Below are 18,659 nucleotides of genomic sequence, written 5' to 3' on the forward strand. Positions count from 1 at the left end.
CCCTGGCAGGCGCTTGGCTGGTGTTTGACTAAGCCCTGGCTAGAAGATTTCAGGGCTGGCCTTTGTGCTGGTCTTGAAAGTGACAGGACCCTGGCCTTGAACCCCCCAAGCCAGGTTCCCGAAGGCCCCCTCCAGCTGGGAGTAGCAGCCCGTTGCCAGGGCACTCTGGGCTGCAGGTGACCCTGTGCTCCGCAGCTGAGGCAGCCGTCCGGGCTTGAGGGGCTGTTGCCCCACCCACGTGCTCCAGAAAAGCCAAGTCCACACATTCGTCCCCTTCCCTTCACCCTCAGCTGTGGCTTTAGACTCCTCGCTTAACAGACACAAGGGGCTTTATTCATTTCACATATTTGACTGTTCGTCACAGAGCAGACTAAAGCAGGTGTTGGAAGTGGAAATGTGGCACTGTTGTCTTGGCCTCTTTCCTACCATGGCCATGGCTGTTTTCCCAGTAGAAGGCCACAGTGGTCATGCGCCCCTAGTGCACGTCCTGCAGTGCTTAGTGGGGCTGGGGGAGGGAGGTGGGCAGGGACCGCCCTTGCTCATGGGGTTAGGAGGACTTTCCACAAGAGACCCGAGCCAGCAGTCAGGTGACCTCAGCCCAGCCTGCCCGCTTGGGGCCGGACTGAAGTCCAAAGGCTGACGGCCCCCAGGGATAGACTTGGCTGAAGAACCGGGTGTGTGGTTCGCTGGGCTGTTATTCAGCCGTTTCGTCAGCAGAGGGCGGCAGGGTGCGGGCCAGGCAGGTGGGTGGGAGTAGCAGGGCTGGGCGGGGCAAGGTAGAGGGTGCAGGCAGGGCCTGTTGGACTCCTCAAGTCTCGGACTCGTCTGTCTCTTCCGTGGAGCCATCACTCTCGGCATCCACTTTGCGGGAGTGATGGAGGGGCCTCCAGGGGGAGCCAACCCGGGAAGGGGTCCGGGAAGGCAGGCAGCTGGCCTCAGGCGTGGCAGTGACCGAGTTGACCAGGCCTGGGACCTGAACCAGCCTGAAAGAGCGAAAAAGCCCGGAGGGCAGCAAGGCTCCGTCTGCCCAGAGACCACGACCTCCACGCGCACTCCTGCTCCTGGACGAACCTAAGGGCTTAGCCCACAGAACTCGTGAGGCCACCTCAGGCTTCTGCTGACCCCCAAACCCTTCCCTGACTGGCGCAGGGCGTTACCGACCCTACGCTGTGACCCATGGCGGGCACAGCCGCGTCCATCCACAAGGGGGCAGCACCTCCCCACTTGACACTTACAGCCGTTCCAGCTCCTCATCCATGGCTGGGTCGTGCATCAGATCTCCTTTGTCAGGCAAAGCTCCTAGGAGATAATTGTGGGGCACAAAACTCAATCCCAGCTTCCTTCCACCTCTGCCTACTCTGCTGACCCTGGGGAGGGCTGCTCCTGGGTCAGAGAACAGCCATGGGCAGGAAGTCCTGGGTCCCCGGGGACCTGTCGTGGGCCCTGCTGCCCAGCCTCCCTCACTGGGGGCAGAGGCAACGGGGAAAACATTTCCAAGCAAACGGTGTCCCCTTCCGAAATGTCTTGGGGTGTGAACTGTTGCTGGTTCTGGAGGCCCCAAGCCCCACAGGCCAGAGGTGATCCAAGTGTGTGTGCCCCAGTTGGGGTGGCGCCCTCTTAGAGACAGCAACGGCTGCTCCTGCTCCTGGGGGACGGGCGGGGGCCCTGCGTCTCAGAGGTGAGAAGAGGAGGCTGGGTCTCAAGGCCGAAGCCCGCGTGGCATGGCCAGAGGTGGCCAGGAGGGGCGCTGTCCCATCTGGACTTAACTCCAAGCCGAGTGGAGGCGAGGCACGGCCTCCACAGTGCCGGTCTCCAGCCTCTCCACATCTCCAGGGGATGCCACCAGGCCCCTTTTGTGCTATGTTAGTGGTTTTCAAACTGGCTTCCATGGAACCCTCCCATTTTCCTGGCTGCCTTGGGGGCTAAGGGAGCAAGGTGCCCCCTTCCACAAGGGGCTTCAACCAGCGCGTGCCCAGATCGCCATCCCATGCGCCAGAGCTGCAGGTGAGGGCAGAGACCGCGTGTCTCCCACGCCAGGCGTGAGTGCTTGGGACGGGCTACTGAATGAGTGTCTTTAAAAGGCCTGGAGAGGCCGAGAGGGGATGAGGTTAGCCCCAGCTGTGCCCCAGCTGCTAGTCAGCTCTTCCCGGGTAGCAGCCGTAAGCTTGGAAAGGAAGGGAGGGGCCGCTGCCTGGGAGTGTGGGCGCGCACCCCCTGCAGACCCTCTCCCGCCCCACCCCCTTCCTCCTGACCCCTGACGTCCAAGCCTAGCCGGTGACCTTGGCTACCAGCCTCCCTTGCTTGAGGGGTCCCTAGACCATGCAAGTGCGGAGCACCATGTGGCTGGCTGTGCCCCTCGGGGTAGCCCTGAAGACCTGTGGGCGCTCCTCCCAGAGCTGGCCCAAGGAAAAGGCCAGCCTCCTCTGAGACTCAGCACCCAGGGCCCCAAGCACCCCAGAAGCTCCCCTGGGGACAGACAGAGAAGCAGCCGGGACAGTCGGGCAGACCGGCAGACCGTGGCTTTTCCCCTGGAGAGCAGTGGCTGGGGGCGGGGCAGGGTGGGGAAAGCCAACCCGTGGGACCAGGACAGACAGCCGAAACTGGGCCAGCGCAGGCTCCCGCCTTTTTGTTCCCTTTCAGGTTAGTCGGTGTTCCTCCCCAGACACACCTCTGCCCTGTTTGTAAATGGGATCCAGGGCTCTTTGCTATGTCATCTGTGGAGCCACGGGTGAATAGCCCTGTGCCTGCCCCGCAGGCAGGCCGCGCCCCACGCTTCATGTCCAGGCCCGCTTCATGTCCGGGCAGCGCGCAGCGGCCGGGAGCGCTGTCCCTTACCATGGGAATGTGAGGCCCAACGGGGCACAGTCTGGGGCTGTGCTCATTCCGCTCCCTAGGACTCAGGGCCACGGGGCCACCTGCCGGACCCGGGGATGGTGGGGCCGGGCGGGGCTCTGGCTTACCTAGGGCTTGGTTGATCCCATGATGCTTTGAGAGGGCCACAAGGAATCCATAGAAAGTCAGTCTCTGCACGCTGCTCAGGATCTCTTTGACAAGAGCTGGGGGCGGGCAGCTGAAAGGGGAATGCAGGAGGCAGAGTCAGAGACCAGGGTCGGCTTCCTCCAGCCCTTCAGGCCTGGAAGGATTCCAGGCCCACGAGCCACCGCGGGAGCAAGGCTTTGGCTGCAGGCAGCTCTGCTCCCTCCAGGTGACACCTCCTGGGGGTGCGTCCCGAACAGCTGGCTGTCCTGTCCCTAAGGTGACTTCATGCCACAGCGGACTGCTGAGCTCTTCCTTGCTACAGGAATGTTTAAAAATAGTTATTAGGGCCGGCACCGCAGCTCACTAGGCTAATCCTCCGCCTAGTGGTGCCGGCATACCGGGTTCTAGTCCCAGTCGGGGCGCCGGATTCTGTCCCGGTTGCCCCTCTTCCAGGCCAGCTCTCTGCTGTGGCCCGGGAGTGCAGTGGAGGATGGCCCAAGTGCTTGGGCCCTGTACCCCATGGGAGACCAGGAGAAGCACCTGGCTCCTGCCTTCAGATCAGCGCGGCCATTGGAGGGTGAACCAACAGCAAAGGAAGACCTTTCTGTCTCTCTCTCTCTCTCTCACTGTCCACTCTGCCTGTAAAAAAAAAAAAAAGTTATTTCACAGGCAGAGGGACGGAGAGAGGTCTTCCATCCACTGGTTCACTCCCACAACGGTCCAAACAGCCAGGGCTGGGCCAGGCCGAAGCCAGGAGCCAGGAGCCTCATCTGGGTCTCCCATGTGGGTGCAGGGCCCAAGGTCTTGGGCCATCCTCTGCTACTGTCCCAGGTGTATTAGCAGGGAGCTGGATCAGAAGTAGGGCAGCCAGGACTTGAACCGGCGCTCCAGCGTGGGATGCCAGCAACACAAGCGGTGCCTTAACCTGCCGTGCCACATGTTGGGCCAGGTGGGAGCAGGCCTTTCTGTGGGAGCCCCCCGGGGAGCTGGAGTCAGCGCCCTGGCGAGCAGCACGGGGCACTGTCCCGTTTCACATTCCACCTGTTCCCAGGCTCAGGGCCCGTGAGCCCTGGGGCCGAGGTGGGGTCTGTGTGCCCATTTCTTACCTGTACTTGTGCCGGTCACACAGGTTTTCCAGGCACTGGCAGAAGAGCGACGCCTCCACTCCCTCCAACATGCTGGCCTCACCCAGGGTCGGGCGCTGGCGGTGCTGCCCGCTGGACGACGTCGGCACGATGACCGTGTTGGGGCTCTTGCCCGACAGCAGGTCCTGATAGATGGCGGCCACGCTGTCCAGGAACTCTGGTGCCACGAGGGGAGGGGCACAGCTCAGCCAGGGAGGACGCCTCTCCTGCCTTCACTGCCCCTCGCCCTTGAAACGACAATTCATGTATTTATGTGAAGGGCAGGCGGGCGGGGGTGTGGGGGCTGGGGGGGGGTGGGGAGGGGAGCGCCCTCTTGTGGTTCACTGACGGCGGGGAGCCAGGAACTCCCTCCCGGTCTCCCAGGTGGATGCAGAGCCTCAGCTATTTGGGCCCCTCCCGCTGCTTCCCAGGGTGCCCGTGTGCAGGAAGCTGGAATCCAGGCAGAGCTGGGACCTGAACCGAGGACTCGGAGCCGGGGTGTGGGTGGCCAAAACAGCATCTTGAGCACTGGGCCAAACGCCCGCCCCTCCCTTCCGTGTGGCGTGGCTTAGCTCCACAGCGGTCTCAACACTCAGTGCGTGGGTCCCGAGAGCAGACCCCCCTCACTCCTGAGAGAGGACGCTGGGAAGCGTCTCAGCTGGAAGTCCCACGCCATGGGCAGAGCCCCGAGACCGGGTGCCAGCCTCCATGGCGTGTTCCCCCGCGCCTCGTGCTTGTCTGCAGCACTCAGCCAACGAGGGGCTTTCTGCGTGCTTACTCTCCTTGTGCAGGGGCGGGGTCAGCTCTGGGCGTGCTCCCACCGGTGAGCCCACCCAGGGCCCACCTGCCTCGCAGCAGCAGTGAGGAGCTGGGAAAGCCTGCACGCTGCCGGTTTAGGAAACGCGGCATTGTTCCCAAAACTCTGTCGCTGGTCACCAGTGACTCAGGGCCACCACACGCTGGGCCGAGTGCTGCCGGTCCCGGCCAGGGCGCTGCATGTCTTCCGGGAGTGCCGTGGGCCTGCGGTTCCTTCCCAAGTGCGCGGGAGCTTCAGCGGGGAAGGCAGGACGCCTGCAGCCGCCACTAAGAGCCCCTGCCTGGATAGCCCTGGGGCGGCCGCCAAGGCCGAACGCGGCATGGAAGGGAGGCCAGGGCTGGCAGGAAGGCCGCCGCCGGCTTCCAAGGACAGCCTTCTCGTTACTGCAAGGGTCCGTGTAAGCGCGTCTCTTTATGGACAGTCAGCTGTTTCTAAAGCCAGCATTCTGTGTGATGTTGCTTGGGTGTGGGCCAGGAAACCCCGTAATGATTTGTCTATGTTGATTCCACCTGATTCCAGAGGGATGCAAGGGTGCGCTGGAGGGAAGCGGGGGCAGGGTGGGAGTGAGAGGACTGGCGCGTGCTGACCACAGGCCACGGGAGGAGGCTGTGGATCAAGGGCAGTGACGGCGTGGCCAGGCTAGAACGCAGGCGTGGGAGGCGGCCTTTGCTTCAGGCCTGGGCTCTGCACTCATGAGCTGGGTGACCCTGGCTACTTCCTCGTGTAAGCTGCCCACTCCTCCTTTGATTTTTTATTTATTTGAGAGGCGTCAGGGAGAGAGGGAGAGAGAGAGAGAGAGAGAGAGAGAGAGAGAGAGAGAGAGATGGATAGACAGAGCCCGCATATGCTAGCTCACTTCCCAGTTCCCGCAACGGCTGGGGCTGGGCTGCAGCTGCAAAGCATAACCCAGGCCTCTTCCTTGGGTGGCAAGAACTCAGCTACTTCACCATCAGCGCTGCCTCCCAGGGGCTGCGGAACCAGGGAGCTGGAGCCAGATATTAAAGCCAGGCACCCAGCGTGGGATGCGGCAGCCTTCACTGCCAGGCCAGTGCCTGCCCACACGCTTGTCTCTCGGAGGACCTAGCTCTCAGGGTGCTGGGAGGCTTCGAGTCCTTGGTGCTGTGCCTCGGGCGGACATGTTGAGGCTGCTGTGGCCAGCACTGCCTCCGAGACGGGTTTGCGCTGCCGCCTGGAAGCTGTGTGGTTTTCTGCGGCTCCAGGAGGCTGGGAAGTGGGCTGTGCACCCTGAGTCCTGTGAGTGCGGGCGAGCACTGGACGTCCTGGTAATGACCGGGGTGAAGCACCTCCCCCCCACAAAGGAAGTGTGTGCCAGGTACACAGATGGGAGGGGCAGGCGGGGAGCGCAGCCACGTGGGGCCCTGGACCACGCTCACCTGAGTAGTAAAATTGGATCTGGAAGGCAAAGAGGAAATCTGAAAAAGACATCAGGCAGTCCATGGCGTCGTCCATGAGCACAATCCTGGGGTGGGGGGAGAGGGAGAGAGAGAGGGAGAGGTCCTGTTCCGTGCTGCTCCTGGGCCTCCGTCCTGGCTTGGGCAGCCAGCCTTTGGAACAGGGCTCCCGAAGCAAGCTCCTCCCAGTCACCTCACCGCGGCGTCCACCGCGCTGGGCCGCCGACCGGCACCGCGCAGGCTCGCGGGGCAGCCTCAGTGGCTCCAGCCAGTGGCTGGGGCACGGGGCGGGGGCGGCGAGCAGAGGGGCGACTGTACTGCAGCCAAGATTTCTTTTCATCAACTTCACCAGTGAACCCTTTCAGTCTGCAGTGAGGACCGCTCCGTTCAGCATAAATACAGCTGATCAGAAAAGGCTAAAAGAACAGCCAAGACGTTCAAAGAGATCTTGGCAAGTGGCACTGGGGTCCAGCAAGCTACCAAGCGGCCAGGCCTGCTGCAGGCCCCGCCACCCCGGGACAAAGATGGCAGACGGGGAGAGGCTGCTGGCGACTCCGCATCCGAGGGGTCGAAGGACACGCCCACCCCGCGGCACCGCGGCCACTGTCACGGGTTGGCTCCCTCCCGGGTTTTCCTGTTTCTACCCCCTCCCACCGGGCACCCACCCCACAGGAGAACCATTTGGCTGGTGAAGGGCTCAGAGCGGGGCCGCGCTCACTGGGCTCAGGGCCTCATCCGAGGGGGGCCAGGAAGGGACGGAAAAGAGCCCTTGCTGGGCTGCGTCCATGAGCCAGGCCCGGGGCCAGACCCAGGCCCTCCCGGCTGCGCCTGCTCGCTTCACCTTTCCGGCTGTTTAAACTCTGATTTCGCTCTCGTGTGTGTTTTTCTACATCCCCACCTCCCTATCTCGAAGGGTCCCCAAAGTGGCAAGTGGCTGAGTGCCAGAGAGAGCTGGCGCTGCTCTCTTCCGGGGGAGGCGCCGCGGAGAGAGTGCGGTGTCCCCAAGACAGGGGGCGGTTCCTCCGCAGACAGCAGTGGGAGCGGTGGGAAGTTCTCGAGCAGGTGCCTGGCCGGCGGATGCTGTACTAGACGGTATCCCGCCGCAGCCCTACCGGGGAGGTCTCACAGCACTTCCAGTCTGCAGGGGACGAGTCTGTCTCGAGAGGAGCCCACATGCTTTGCGTCAGCCCCCAGTGCTGCGTTTAAAATACAGACAGAGCTGGGCGCTGGGCACAGGGACTGACGCCGCTTGGGCCGCTTGCATCCCCTATCGGAGTGCCTGGTTCAAGTCCTGGTTCCCCTGCCTCTGACCCAGCTTCGTGCTAATGTACACCCTCGGGAGGCAGCAGGTGATGGCACAAGTGTTGGGGTCCCTGCCACACCTGTGGGAAACCCGGATGGAGCTCCAGGCTCCTGGCTTTAGCCTGGCCCAGTCTTGGCTGTTGCAGGCATATGGGAGCTCTCTCTCTCTCTGATGTCTGTCTCTCTGCTTTTCCCTGTCCCCCAAAGAAATATTTAGGGTAAAAAATAAAGATATAGAATAGAAACACCAGCGTTTTACTTCTTAGTTTCCACAGGTAATTTGTCTTTTTGTTGTCACTGATAGCTGCTCACTGGTAACTGTCTCTCATGTGTCTCCAGGCGAAAGCAAACTGCCTCGACTGCTCCAGCAGTTCTGCATACAGTCCCAGCCGGGGGCTGGTGTTGTGGCACAGTGGGTTAAGCCCTCGCTCACGACACCAGCATCCCCTATCAGAAAACCAGTTCAAGTCCCTGCTGCTCCACTTCTGATCCAGCTTCCTGCCAATGCAGCCTGGGAAAGCAGATGGCCCAGTGCTTGGGCCCACGCACACACATGGGCATGGATGGAGCGCTGGGCTCCTGCCTTTGGCTGGACCAGCCTGGCTGTTGCAGGCATTGGAGAGTGAACCAGCAGATGGAAGATTTCTCTCTCTCTCTCTTCTTGTCACTCAAATCTTAAGGGAGAAAAAAAAAATCCCAGGTAGAGAAATGGTAGGGCTAGAGTGTGAGCTGACGCGATGCTGCCAATGGCCGCAGGAGGGCGCCTTTGGTCGCTTCATCAGTGGCTTCTGAGGCTAAATTCAGGGTCCTGGGCTATGGGTACCCCCATTTCTTATCATTTGATGCAGGCGAAGGATGAGAGAAGGCACAAAGCCCAACTTCTGACACCTGGATGGCGAGGGAGAAGGAAGGGCAAGGGCACAAGGGCAGCATGGGCGCAGGTAGAGGAGACGCTCAGCAAAGACACTCAGACTAGAGGGAGGTCCTCCCCAGGCTCAGCGGGAGGAAAGGGTCCTGGCGGAGAGAAACCGGTGACCTCGCCTTCCGGCCCCACTCCCAGGACGGCCAACAGCCCACAGAAGGGCGCCGGGCTGGGACGCCCCAACCTGAAACCACCTGGAGGACCCGCGGCTTCCCCGGTTCCTCATGAGCCCACGGCGCCAGCGCAGGGCCGCGCCCTCCGTCGCCTGTGTACTCTCACTCCTTTACGCCGTGAGGAAATGAAAACACCGTGAAACTGCCAACCCCAGAAGTTACCTCCACGGTAACGCCCACTGGGACGCACACTCCCGGTCAGCCCCCAGCGCCCGCAGGTGCACCCGGCCGGCGCCCAGCGGGGCAGTGCGGGGGAGGGGGCAGGGACGCGCGGCGGACGCCAGGAGAACGCAGTCCAGGGGCGAGGGGTGTTCTCGCCCACCCGCCCGCAGCGGTGGGACCCGCGGCTACGCAGCTGGTGGGCGTCCAGCTTTGGTTCTCAGCACCGCCACCGACTCCGGCTCAGGCCGGTGCCCGGGAGGCGTCCCGCAAACTCCCGCCTCCGCCCGCCCCGCCAGCCAATCACCAGGGCCTCTCAGCCTGCCGCCGAAACTTCTCTCCAATCCGCCTGCGCCTCAGCACTCCCGGAGCCGCCTTCCCGCGCCCGCCGCCTCCTGAAGGCCCGTCCACAGTGGTCAAAGGTTTGTTTCCATGTGAATTTGACCACCTATTATTGTGTTTAGAACCCTCCATGGGCTTCCCATCGCCCTTTAGAGTCCCCCATTTTCCTTTCTTTTAAGATTTACGTATTTGAAATGGGGAGAGAGGGAGAGGGAGAGACGCTTCCCAGCACTGGTTCACTCCGCAAATGGCTGCAACAGCCAAGGCTGCGCCAGGCAGAAGCCAGGAGCCTGGAACTCCATTCTGGTCCCCCACGGGGGTGCAGGGGCCCAAGCACTTGGGCCATCTTCCGCTGCTTTCCCAGGCGCGTTAGCAGGGAGCTGGACGGGAAGTGGAGCAGCCGGGACTCACTGGAGCTCACATGGGATGCCCCGTTGCAGATGGCGGCTTAATCTGCTGCAACACAGCGCTGCCCCAGCTCCCCTTTTTTTGAGAGGCAGGGAGCCAGGGAGCCAGAGCTTCCATCCGCTGGTTTGCTCCCCAGATGTCTTCAACAGGGACTCAATCACGCCTCCCACGCGGATGGCAGGAACCAATCACTTGAGTCATGGCTGCTGCCTCCCTGGGTCTGCACTGGCAGGAAGCTGGAGTGTGGAGTCCAAACCAGGCATCCAAGGCAGGCACTCTGATGCCGAACACGGCATGTTAACCCCTAGGCCAAACGCTCGCCTCCTGAGTTTCTCATTCCTACCCGGGCTCTCGCGCCTCCTCCATCAGACCTCTGCCTCCCCCGGCCCCAGAGGCCACCGGCAGCCTCCCTCTCTGGAACCAGCCAGCCCGCCCCCTCCCTGCAGTGCTCCGGATGCCGACTCATTCTTCGGGCTGCAGCCTGCTCAACTCCTCCTGGGGAAGCCAAAGGGGAAGGGCCTCCTCCGGCCCAGACGGCGGTGGCCTCGCTGCTGCGGGCCAGTTCCGTTCCCGTTCCTGCCACCTGCTCACACTGTTCACTGCGCCTCCGGAACGTAAGGTCCACGAGGTGACACCTCTGGCTCCAGCATGGCGCCCATAGAGCAGGCGCTCAGGAAACAGTTGTTGAACGAAGGAATGCATGGAAAGTGAGAGGGGCGCCACGGGCCCCGCTCTTCCCCCGCTAGGGGACGCCTGGAAAGCCCGTGTCAGAGGGAGGAACTAGAGGCAGGGCGCGGGGAGTCCACACCCCGAGAGAGCCGGGCTGCATCTGGCTCCTGTGGCCCCTGGGGGCGGGGCCACGGGCACCGACTGGTTTCCCAGCCGATCTGCGAAGCAGTGAGCTGCTTGACGCCGGGGAGCTTCGAGAAGCTGAAGGCTCACGGGTCACGCGGGGCTGCTCCCGGCTCTGCCAGGGGACGGACAGAACTGCCAGCTTCTCCTGCTGGCACGGGCTTGGCTGCGCTGCGGGGCGGGCTGGGGCTGCGGGAGGATTTTGACTCTCCAGGAAGGTGCCTCTGCAAACGCGAGCCGCGGTCCCCTCCGCCTCCAGACGCCGGCCCTGGAGATCTCCAACACCAACATCCTGCCTTGGAAGCGCCGCAGAACCGTGGGAAAAGGCAGGCAGGAAGCCCAGGTGACAGGCACAAGCCCAGGCCGCAGGCCCTCAGTCCGCACAGCCCATGGCTCACTCTGAACTCACACTGTCAGCACCCCCAGGGGGCTCAGGAAGCACGCTCCCGCAGCCGAGGTCATCCACATGTGCTGTTTTCCGGTCCGTGGCAGTTGGCTCAACAGCCCTTCCTGCCAGAGGCCTTTTGCTAACGTGCCAGCTGCTTCTGACACCTGGAGGAGCCTTGGCCGCCCCTGCTTTGAAGTGGAGCCAGCAGGGAGCTGCTGCCAACCGAAGTCTGCACAAATCTATTGGATCATGGAGGGATCCTTGCAGGCCAGGCCTCAGGGAGAGACAGAGAGGGGCGAGATAAAGGCACTCGGGTTCAGGCTGGCTCCGAGCAGGGCCATGTGGCGGGTGGAGTCCAGGGCGGGCAACTGGGATGCGGAAAGAGCGCTTGGCAAGGGCCGAGCTAATCCCAGGGGGCTGGCCGCTCCCTCCCTCTCCGCTGACTTCCAACAGCTGGGATGGGCTGGCGGGGGCACGGTGGGTGCCAGGGAAGCAGGAGCTTCCAGGCGGAACCCACTGCCTCCTCAGTGGCACCAGCTGCAGTTCTGGGTCCAAAGGCCCTGGGGTCCAGTTCCGCCTCTCACCGGCCAGTTTGCTTTTCCCTTGAGCCGGTTTCCTCCTTTATGAAGAGACAATCCCGTTTCCCAGGATTCCCGTGTGGAATTGATAAGGTGAAGCATTCCGCTTCAAAAATTCAGTTGCCATCACTCAGCGTTTTCTATCTGGTTTTGTAAGGTGCGGCAAAGCCCAGAATCGCAAATAAAAATAGAGCTCAGAGGAAGTGCGTGCTGCCAGTGCCCGGGCAGGCAGGGGCTCCCAGGCGGAAGCCAGCTGTTTGGTTTCGAGTGCACAGCGCGCAGCCAGGCCAGGGAGAGGAGCCACCTTCCATGACTGGACTTCTCAGCGGGGGTGGGGGGGAGGGGCCCACATGGCCCGTGTGCCCCCTGCTGTTTGCCTCCCCAGGGCGCCTCTGTGGGCTCTGGGCTAGCAGCACAGCCAGCAGCGGGAACAGCTATGAAATCCGTCCCAGGGGCTGGCGCTGTGGCGCAGTGGGTAAGGCCGCCTCCTGCAGTGCTGGCATCCCATCTGGGCGCTGGTTCGAGTCCCGGCTGCTCCACTTCCTATCCAGTTCTCTGCTGTGGACTGGGAAAGCAGCAGAAGATGGCCCAAGCCCTTGGGCCCCTGCACCCATGTAGGAGACCCAGAGGAAGCTCCTGGCTTTGGATCAGCACAGCTCCGGCCGTTGCAGCCAACTGGGGAGTGAACCAGTGGATGGAAGACCTCTCTCTCTCTTTCTGCCTCTCCTCTCTCTGTGTAACTCTGACTTTCAAGTAAAATAAATAAATCTTCAAAAAAAAAAAAAAGAAAGAAAGAAAGAAAGAAAGAAAGAAATCCCTCCCAGTGACTTCCCCCAGGTGGAGGAACAAGGCAGGCGTGGAGGGTTCCTGGGACGTGTCCTGAGGGCTGCCTGAGGCCCTGGCTCTCTCCCGGCTCCAGCCTGCCTCCCCCACATCCCCCCCCCCCCCACAGCTGGCAGTGCCAGAGAAGCCACCCAAGAGTGACGAGCAGCAGCAGAGTGGCCGCCGTCACAGGGCACCCTGAGCTCACTGCCCTCACATCTCAATCCTGTAAGGAAAGCCTGTGTCTACTGAGAGCACCACGTTCATGGGGTTACGAAACCCGACCAAGGGCCGGCACTGGGGCACAGCGGGTTAAGCCGGCGCTGCATCCCATGTGGGCGCCAGTTCAAGCCCTGGCTGCTCCGCTTCGATCCAGCTCCCTGCTAATGTGCCTGGGAAAGCAGAGGAAGATGGCCCAAGGGCCTGGGCCCCTGCCGCCCATGTGGGAGACTTGGCTGAAGCTCCTGGCCAGTTTGTGGAGTGAACCAGCAGATGGAATATTTCTCCTTCTCTCTCAGTAACTCTGGCTTTCAAATAAATAAGTACATCTTTTTTGAAAAGAAACTTGCCCAAAGGTATGAGCTGTAAGTCGGGGGCAGGCCTCTCTGATTGGAGTCATAGCTTCTGGACTGGCCGGTAGGCACATACGGGCTCTGTGCTCCCGACTGGCACCAGAACCTTCCTGCAGGTGCCTCTGGCCCTGCGCCCCTCTTGGCGTGGGTCACCAGTTGGTAGCAGCTGCCCCCACGAGGGCGGGGGCTTCTTCCTCGTGGACAGCTTGAAGCCCAAGAGTGGGGGCGAGAGACCTCAGGCGCAGAGCCCCAAGCCCTGCTTATGGCCTGGAAAGCACTCCTCTCCGCCCTCTGCCTCCAGGCCCCTTGGACGCGAGGCCCACTGGCTCCTCCCAAGCCCTCGCGGTCCCAGTCCGGTGGCTCGCTCTCCCTCTCACGCTCTATACCTCAATCCCTGCCACCCTCTGGGGCTTAAAGGAAGCATTTAAGACCTCAGAGGATCACAGAGAATAACATCACAGACACCAGAGGCTCACAGACCTTGCCACTCCGCCAGCCTTGAGTCGGCTGGTAAGAGCTTGGTACGGTGTGACACCGCCCAAGCCAGCTGGCTGCGAAGACACCAGGCTTCACCCTCGCCCTCTGCAGAGGGGCTGGCGGGCTGTCCCAGGGACAGCCATGGCGTCGATGCCTGTTTGGGATTTGCCTGCACTGCGCCTTGCTGTTGACTGTTGACATCCTCACCGATAACCTGAATTACTGGACTTTTCAACTTTTGCCAATTTGATAGGTGTGAATGTGATCTCAACTGAACAGGGGCTTCCTGGCTCCTGGAGAGCTTAGGCATGAACACATGCCCGAATGCCTACTCGTTAATGTTCTCCTGCGCTTGCTTGCTCCTATCGTTGGACTATTTTTCTCTTTTCAAAATTTTGCTGATTTTCTTTGGACTCTTTGCACTGCTGTTCATCGATTTGATTTGTAGGAATTCTTTATAAAAATTTCCTGAGGCTAAACATTTTCTGGAATTCTGGAAGTGAATACGTAACCAATATCCTCTTCCAGTCTGGATTCGCTTTGCAACTTTGCTTTTGTTGAATGCAGCGTCTCCACTCTGAATTCCCTGATGGGCCGGTGGTTACGTCTGACGCTGCCTGCAATCAGGGCGTTCTTGCTTTCTAGTTGATTTATGAGGTTACTCTGAAAAGTCTGTGTGAAATGGAATTAAGAGGGAAGTTTATTTTGGTGCCAGAAATGGAAATCTTTGTAGTTTTTCCATAATATGCGTTTTTCCGTGAACTTTCTGATAATTCCATGCATGGATTTCAAAATATTTTCTGCACCAAAATCAATTTATCTCAGGGCTGGCATTGTGGTACAGCGGGTTAAGCCACTTCTTGTGACACCACATCCCACATCAGAGTGCCAGCTTGGAGTCCCAGCTGCTCCGCTTCTGATCCAGCTCCCTGCTGATGCTGCTGGGAGACAACAGAAGACGGCCCAAATACTTGGGCCCCTGCCACCTGTGTGGAGATCAGGATGGGGTCCAGGTCCTCTCTTGGTGTAGACCTGGCCCTGCCCCGACTATTGTAGGCATCTGGGGAGGGAACCAGAGGATGGAAGACTCCTCTCTCCCTTTTTCTCTGCTTTTCTAATAAATAAATGTCTTAAAATATTTATGTTTTAATTCCATCTTCCATGAACATTAAAATAATTTTACATTTATCTAGTTTCATTTTTTAAAAAGATTTATTCATTTGAAAGTCAGAGTTAGAGAGAGAAGGAGAGGCAGAGAGAGAGAGGTCTTCCATCTGTTGGTTCACTCACCAATTGGCTGCAATGCCCAGAGCTGCACCCATCTGAAGCCAGGAGCCAGGAGCTTCCTCCTGGTCTCCTACATGGGTGCAGGGGCCCAAAGACTTGGGCCATTTTCTGCTTTCCCAGGCCATAGAAGAGAGCCGGATTGGAAGTGGAGCAGCCGGGACTTGAACTGCTGCCCTTATGGGATGCTGGCACTGCAGGTGGTGGCTTTACCTGCTATGCCACAGCATCAGCCCCTTTCATTTTGTTTTAAAGACAGAGGGAGGGGCCGGCGCCGCAGCTCAATAGGCTAATCCTCCACCTAGCGGCGCCAGCACACCGGGTTCTAGTCCCAGTTGGGGCGCCGGATTCTGTCCCAGTTGCCCCTCTTCCAGGCCAGCTCTCTGCTGTGGCCCAGGAGTGCAGTGGAGGATGGCCCAGGTCCTTGGGCCCTGCACCCGCATGGGAGACCAGGAGAAGCACCTGGCTCCTGCCATCGGATCAGCGTGGCGGCCATTGGAGGGTGAACCAACGGCAAAAAGGAAGACCTTTCTCTCTCTCTCTCTCTCACTGTCCACTCTGCCTGTCAAAACATTAAAAAAAAAAAAAAAAAAGACAAAGGGAGGGAGGGGAAGAGAGATACAGAGAGATCTTCTATCACCGATTCACTCCCTAATGCCTGTAACAGCCAGGACTGGGGCAGGCTGAAGCCAGGAGGTGGGAACTCAATCCAGGTCTCCCACATGGGTGGTAGGGACCCAAGTACTTGAGCCATCACCTGTTACCTCTCAGGGTGTGCACTGGCAGGAAGCTGGAACTGGAGGTGGAGCTAGGACTTGAGCTCAGGCACTCCCATGTGGCATGTGGGCATTGCAAGAGGTGTCTTAAGTACTAGGCCAATGTCCACCCCAGTATACTTGTCCTTTAATCACTACAACTCCTGTTCCCATTTTATAAATAAGGAAAGCGAGACTTGTAAAAGCTAGTTTCCCAAAGGCTCAAGCTAGTAAGCTGTGGGAACCAGAACTTGAACGTGAGAAGTCTGACTCCAGTTGGGTTCCACCAACCATCAGGAGCGCCTTCCAACGCGCAGGGCATAGAGAAAGGCTACGGTAATCACTTCACTGCGGTAAATGTGCTTGCCTGTTCCCACTGCTGCACGAGTGAGTGGGGAGGAGGGACTCCGGCTGGGCTGTCAGGAGTCTGCTTTCTCTTCTCCTGCGTTTCAGCTCACACCTGCTGCCGCAGGGCCTGGCCGTGATGCGTGCAGTGTGGAAGGCAGGCGTGCGTGGAGACGCCACGGCCCTGCACGGGCTCTGCCCCACAGCTGCCTGTGGGTTACATTCTTCCACACACACATCATCGCAGGCTGAGCCTCCTGCTGCAGCCTGTCCCCAGACCTCAGGGCCCTGAGTGAAGTAAGCCCAGCAGAGAGAAGGCAGGGGGCCGCGCTCTGCGGAAAATGCAACTGCCCCAGAGGCTTAACCGCAGCCATTTGTGCTTCTGGTCAGATGCCGGGGCATGTGTGTGGGCAAGCGGGGCCCTGGCCTTCAGGACAAAATGAGAGGAGCTTCGACAACTGCGGGCACCTCCTGGGACCTCCGCGCGTTCTCTACCAGCACACACCAGCTGGGAGCAGCGGGGAAGAACGGCGCTGAGGATGTGGGCTTGACATGGAGGCTTGGTGCTTCTGTGTGGGGAGAAGCCAAACTTCTCCGCATGTGGAACTCACCCCCAACTCTGCAGCCACCACACTGGATTCAGCCTAGGCCCTTCTGCTGTTTATGTTGCGTTCCGCTTGGGAGACGGACGAAAGCTCCTGGCTCCTGGCTTCGACTTGGCCCAGCCCCGGCTGCCTCGGCCACTTGGAGTAAACCAGCAGATGGAAGACCTCTCTCTCTGTCTTTCCTTCTCTCTCTCTCTCTAACTCTGCCTTTCAAATAAATAAATAAATAAATAATTTTTTAAAAAAGAAGAACTGATGCATATAGGCTAAGATGCGGATCTTGTAGAGTTGACGCATAACCTCTGGACTATTGTTAGAACCACGTGAGATGCCAGACAGGAGCATTCACTCGTAGTTCATTCACACAATCTTCCATTCTCACCCATTTATGCACACAGGTACCTAGTACCGCACTGAGTGCAGTGACCCAGGAGCAAACGAGACTGGGGCAGGTCCTGCCTGCCCCCTGGGCGCACACACTCATGGCTCCTTTTCTTTCTTTAGGAATTCTCCAGTTAGAGTCATAGCTGACTTTTACTCTTTTTTAAATATTTATTTGAAAGGCAGAGATAAAGAGTGAAGGAGAGACGGGGGTGGGAGGGGGGAAGAGACAGAGAGGATCTTTCATCTGCTGATTTTGCTCGGCCAGACCAAAGCTAGGAGCCAGCAGCTTTATCTGGGTCTCCTACCTGGCTACAGGGGCTCAAGGACTAGGGGCATCCTCTGCTGCTTTCCCAGGAGCATTAGCAGAGAGATGGATTGGAAGTGGAGCAGCTGGGACTTGGACTGGTGCTCATAAGGGACGCCGGCACTGCAGGTGGAGGCTTAACCTTCTGTGCCACAGTGCCGGCCCCTTTATTGTTAAGTACAGTCTTTTAAAAATATGTTTTATTTGAGAGGGACAGAGAGGGAGCGAGGGAGAGAGATCCCTTCTACTGGTTCACTCCCTGAATGTGCCTGGGAGCCAGTAACTTAACCCAGGTCTCCCACATGGGTGACAGGGAGCCAGGTACCTGAGCCACCCCCTGCCACCTCCCAGGGTGCGCATCAGCAGGAAGCCGGAATTGGAGGTGGGGCTGGGACTCGGACTCAGGTACTTCCATGTGGGATGTGACATTCCAAGTGGCGTCCCAATCGCTGTGCCAAACACCTGCCTCTGCAGGCCAGGGTTTAAGAATGCTGTCCCCCCAAAAATTTTGGGGCCGCATCTTTCTTAAAAGATCTCAACCCAAAGGGGAACCACCAAGCTGACTTGAAGCTGAGTGCAGTTGGCTGTTTTTAAGTAAGGGAGACTCTCCTATGCTTTTTATGTAGCTATGAAAAAAAAAGTCTTAATCTCTTTTGCATTGGAGATAAATGAAAATATTAAAGCGAAAGCTGCAGCTTTTACCAGTGGTCAACTATTATTGGGAAAGTTACGTATCCAGTACACAATGAGGGGAAGAAACCCTACACGATTTTAGGTGTGCGATCGCCAAACAGGCTTCGCACGTGACCAGCAAAATGAGTTCCTGAGCTGTGAGCTGCGGAACATCCTGCCCCGGTATGGGGCTGTGTCTGTGGCAGGTGGTGGCGATTTCCCACTTTCCAAGTCAGCAGAGGACTCAGCTGGCTCGTTCCGGGAGGGGCGAGGTGACCTGTGGTGCAGCCCGGTTGCTGTGGGTCAGAACACCAGGCAGCAATGATGCTGTGACTCAGGGAGCCACGAGCCGGAGGAGACTGGGAGCCCGGTGTCTGGACCCAGGCGGACCCAGGCGGACCCAGGCTCTGCCGCTCACAAGCTATCAATCAGTGCGCTGGTGACACGGCTCTTCCAGCCTCCGTTTCCTCTTCAGGAAAATGGGAAGTAAGATTTTTACTTAAGATATCTTAATTTTTTTAAAGAGAGAGCAAGCGAGCTGGTTCACTCCCAAATGCCTGCAGTGGCTGGCGTTGTGGACTGGGCCAGGAACTCCATCCAGGTCCCCCACATGGGTGGCAGGGACCCAGACACTTGGACCAACCAACACCACTGCCTCCCGAGGGATGCATTAGCAGGAAGCCGGCACTGGGAGGCCCCGGCCCGGCGCTCTGTTGTGGGATGCAGGCTTCTTAACCGCCCCGAAGCTTTCACAGGATTAAGTGAATACATTCAAGTGGGTATTCAAGGTGAATGCATTCAAGTGGGACAATGCAAGTCAACGCATTCCGTGTGTTTCTGTAAATCCGGGCTTTTCCAGAAAACAAGACTTCCGTTATACTTCCTCTGCAGCTCCAGCTCGGGTGGTGTATTACAGTGAAAGTAAACTGAGGCACAGTCCAACTGCCTCGTTTCCTTAGAAGTGTGAATGACGGTGAACCAAA

The 18,659-nt window shown here is 59.3% G+C and overlaps 1 protein-coding gene across 2 annotated transcripts in view; it reads right to left on the minus strand.

Annotated features, from left to right (window-relative positions):
- The window catches only part of CSTPP1 (centriolar satellite-associated tubulin polyglutamylase complex regulator 1), a 240,313-nt gene that overhangs the window by 1,437 nt on the left and 220,217 nt on the right, over positions 1 to 18,659 (minus strand). The window contains exons 5-9 of one of the 2 annotated variants that reach the window (XM_002708863.4): positions 6,315 to 6,400; positions 4,086 to 4,281; positions 2,961 to 3,070; positions 1,236 to 1,299; positions 312 to 983 (exon numbers count right to left, since the gene is read on the minus strand). In XM_002708863.4, the coding sequence (XP_002708909.2) occupies positions 809 to 983; positions 1,236 to 1,299; positions 2,961 to 3,070; positions 4,086 to 4,281; positions 6,315 to 6,400 (631 nt within the window). In that variant the 3' untranslated portion in view covers positions 312 to 808. Of the gene's footprint in view, positions 1 to 311; positions 984 to 1,235; positions 1,300 to 2,960; positions 3,071 to 4,085; positions 4,282 to 6,314; positions 6,401 to 18,659 lie in introns of those variants that run through there. The other variant, XM_051852833.2, reaches the window with a different exon arrangement.

The sequence above is a fragment of the Oryctolagus cuniculus genome, chromosome 1, assembly GCF_964237555.1.
Source record: "Oryctolagus cuniculus chromosome 1, mOryCun1.1, whole genome shotgun sequence".
NCBI classification, from domain to species: Eukaryota; Metazoa; Chordata; class Mammalia; order Lagomorpha; family Leporidae; genus Oryctolagus; species Oryctolagus cuniculus.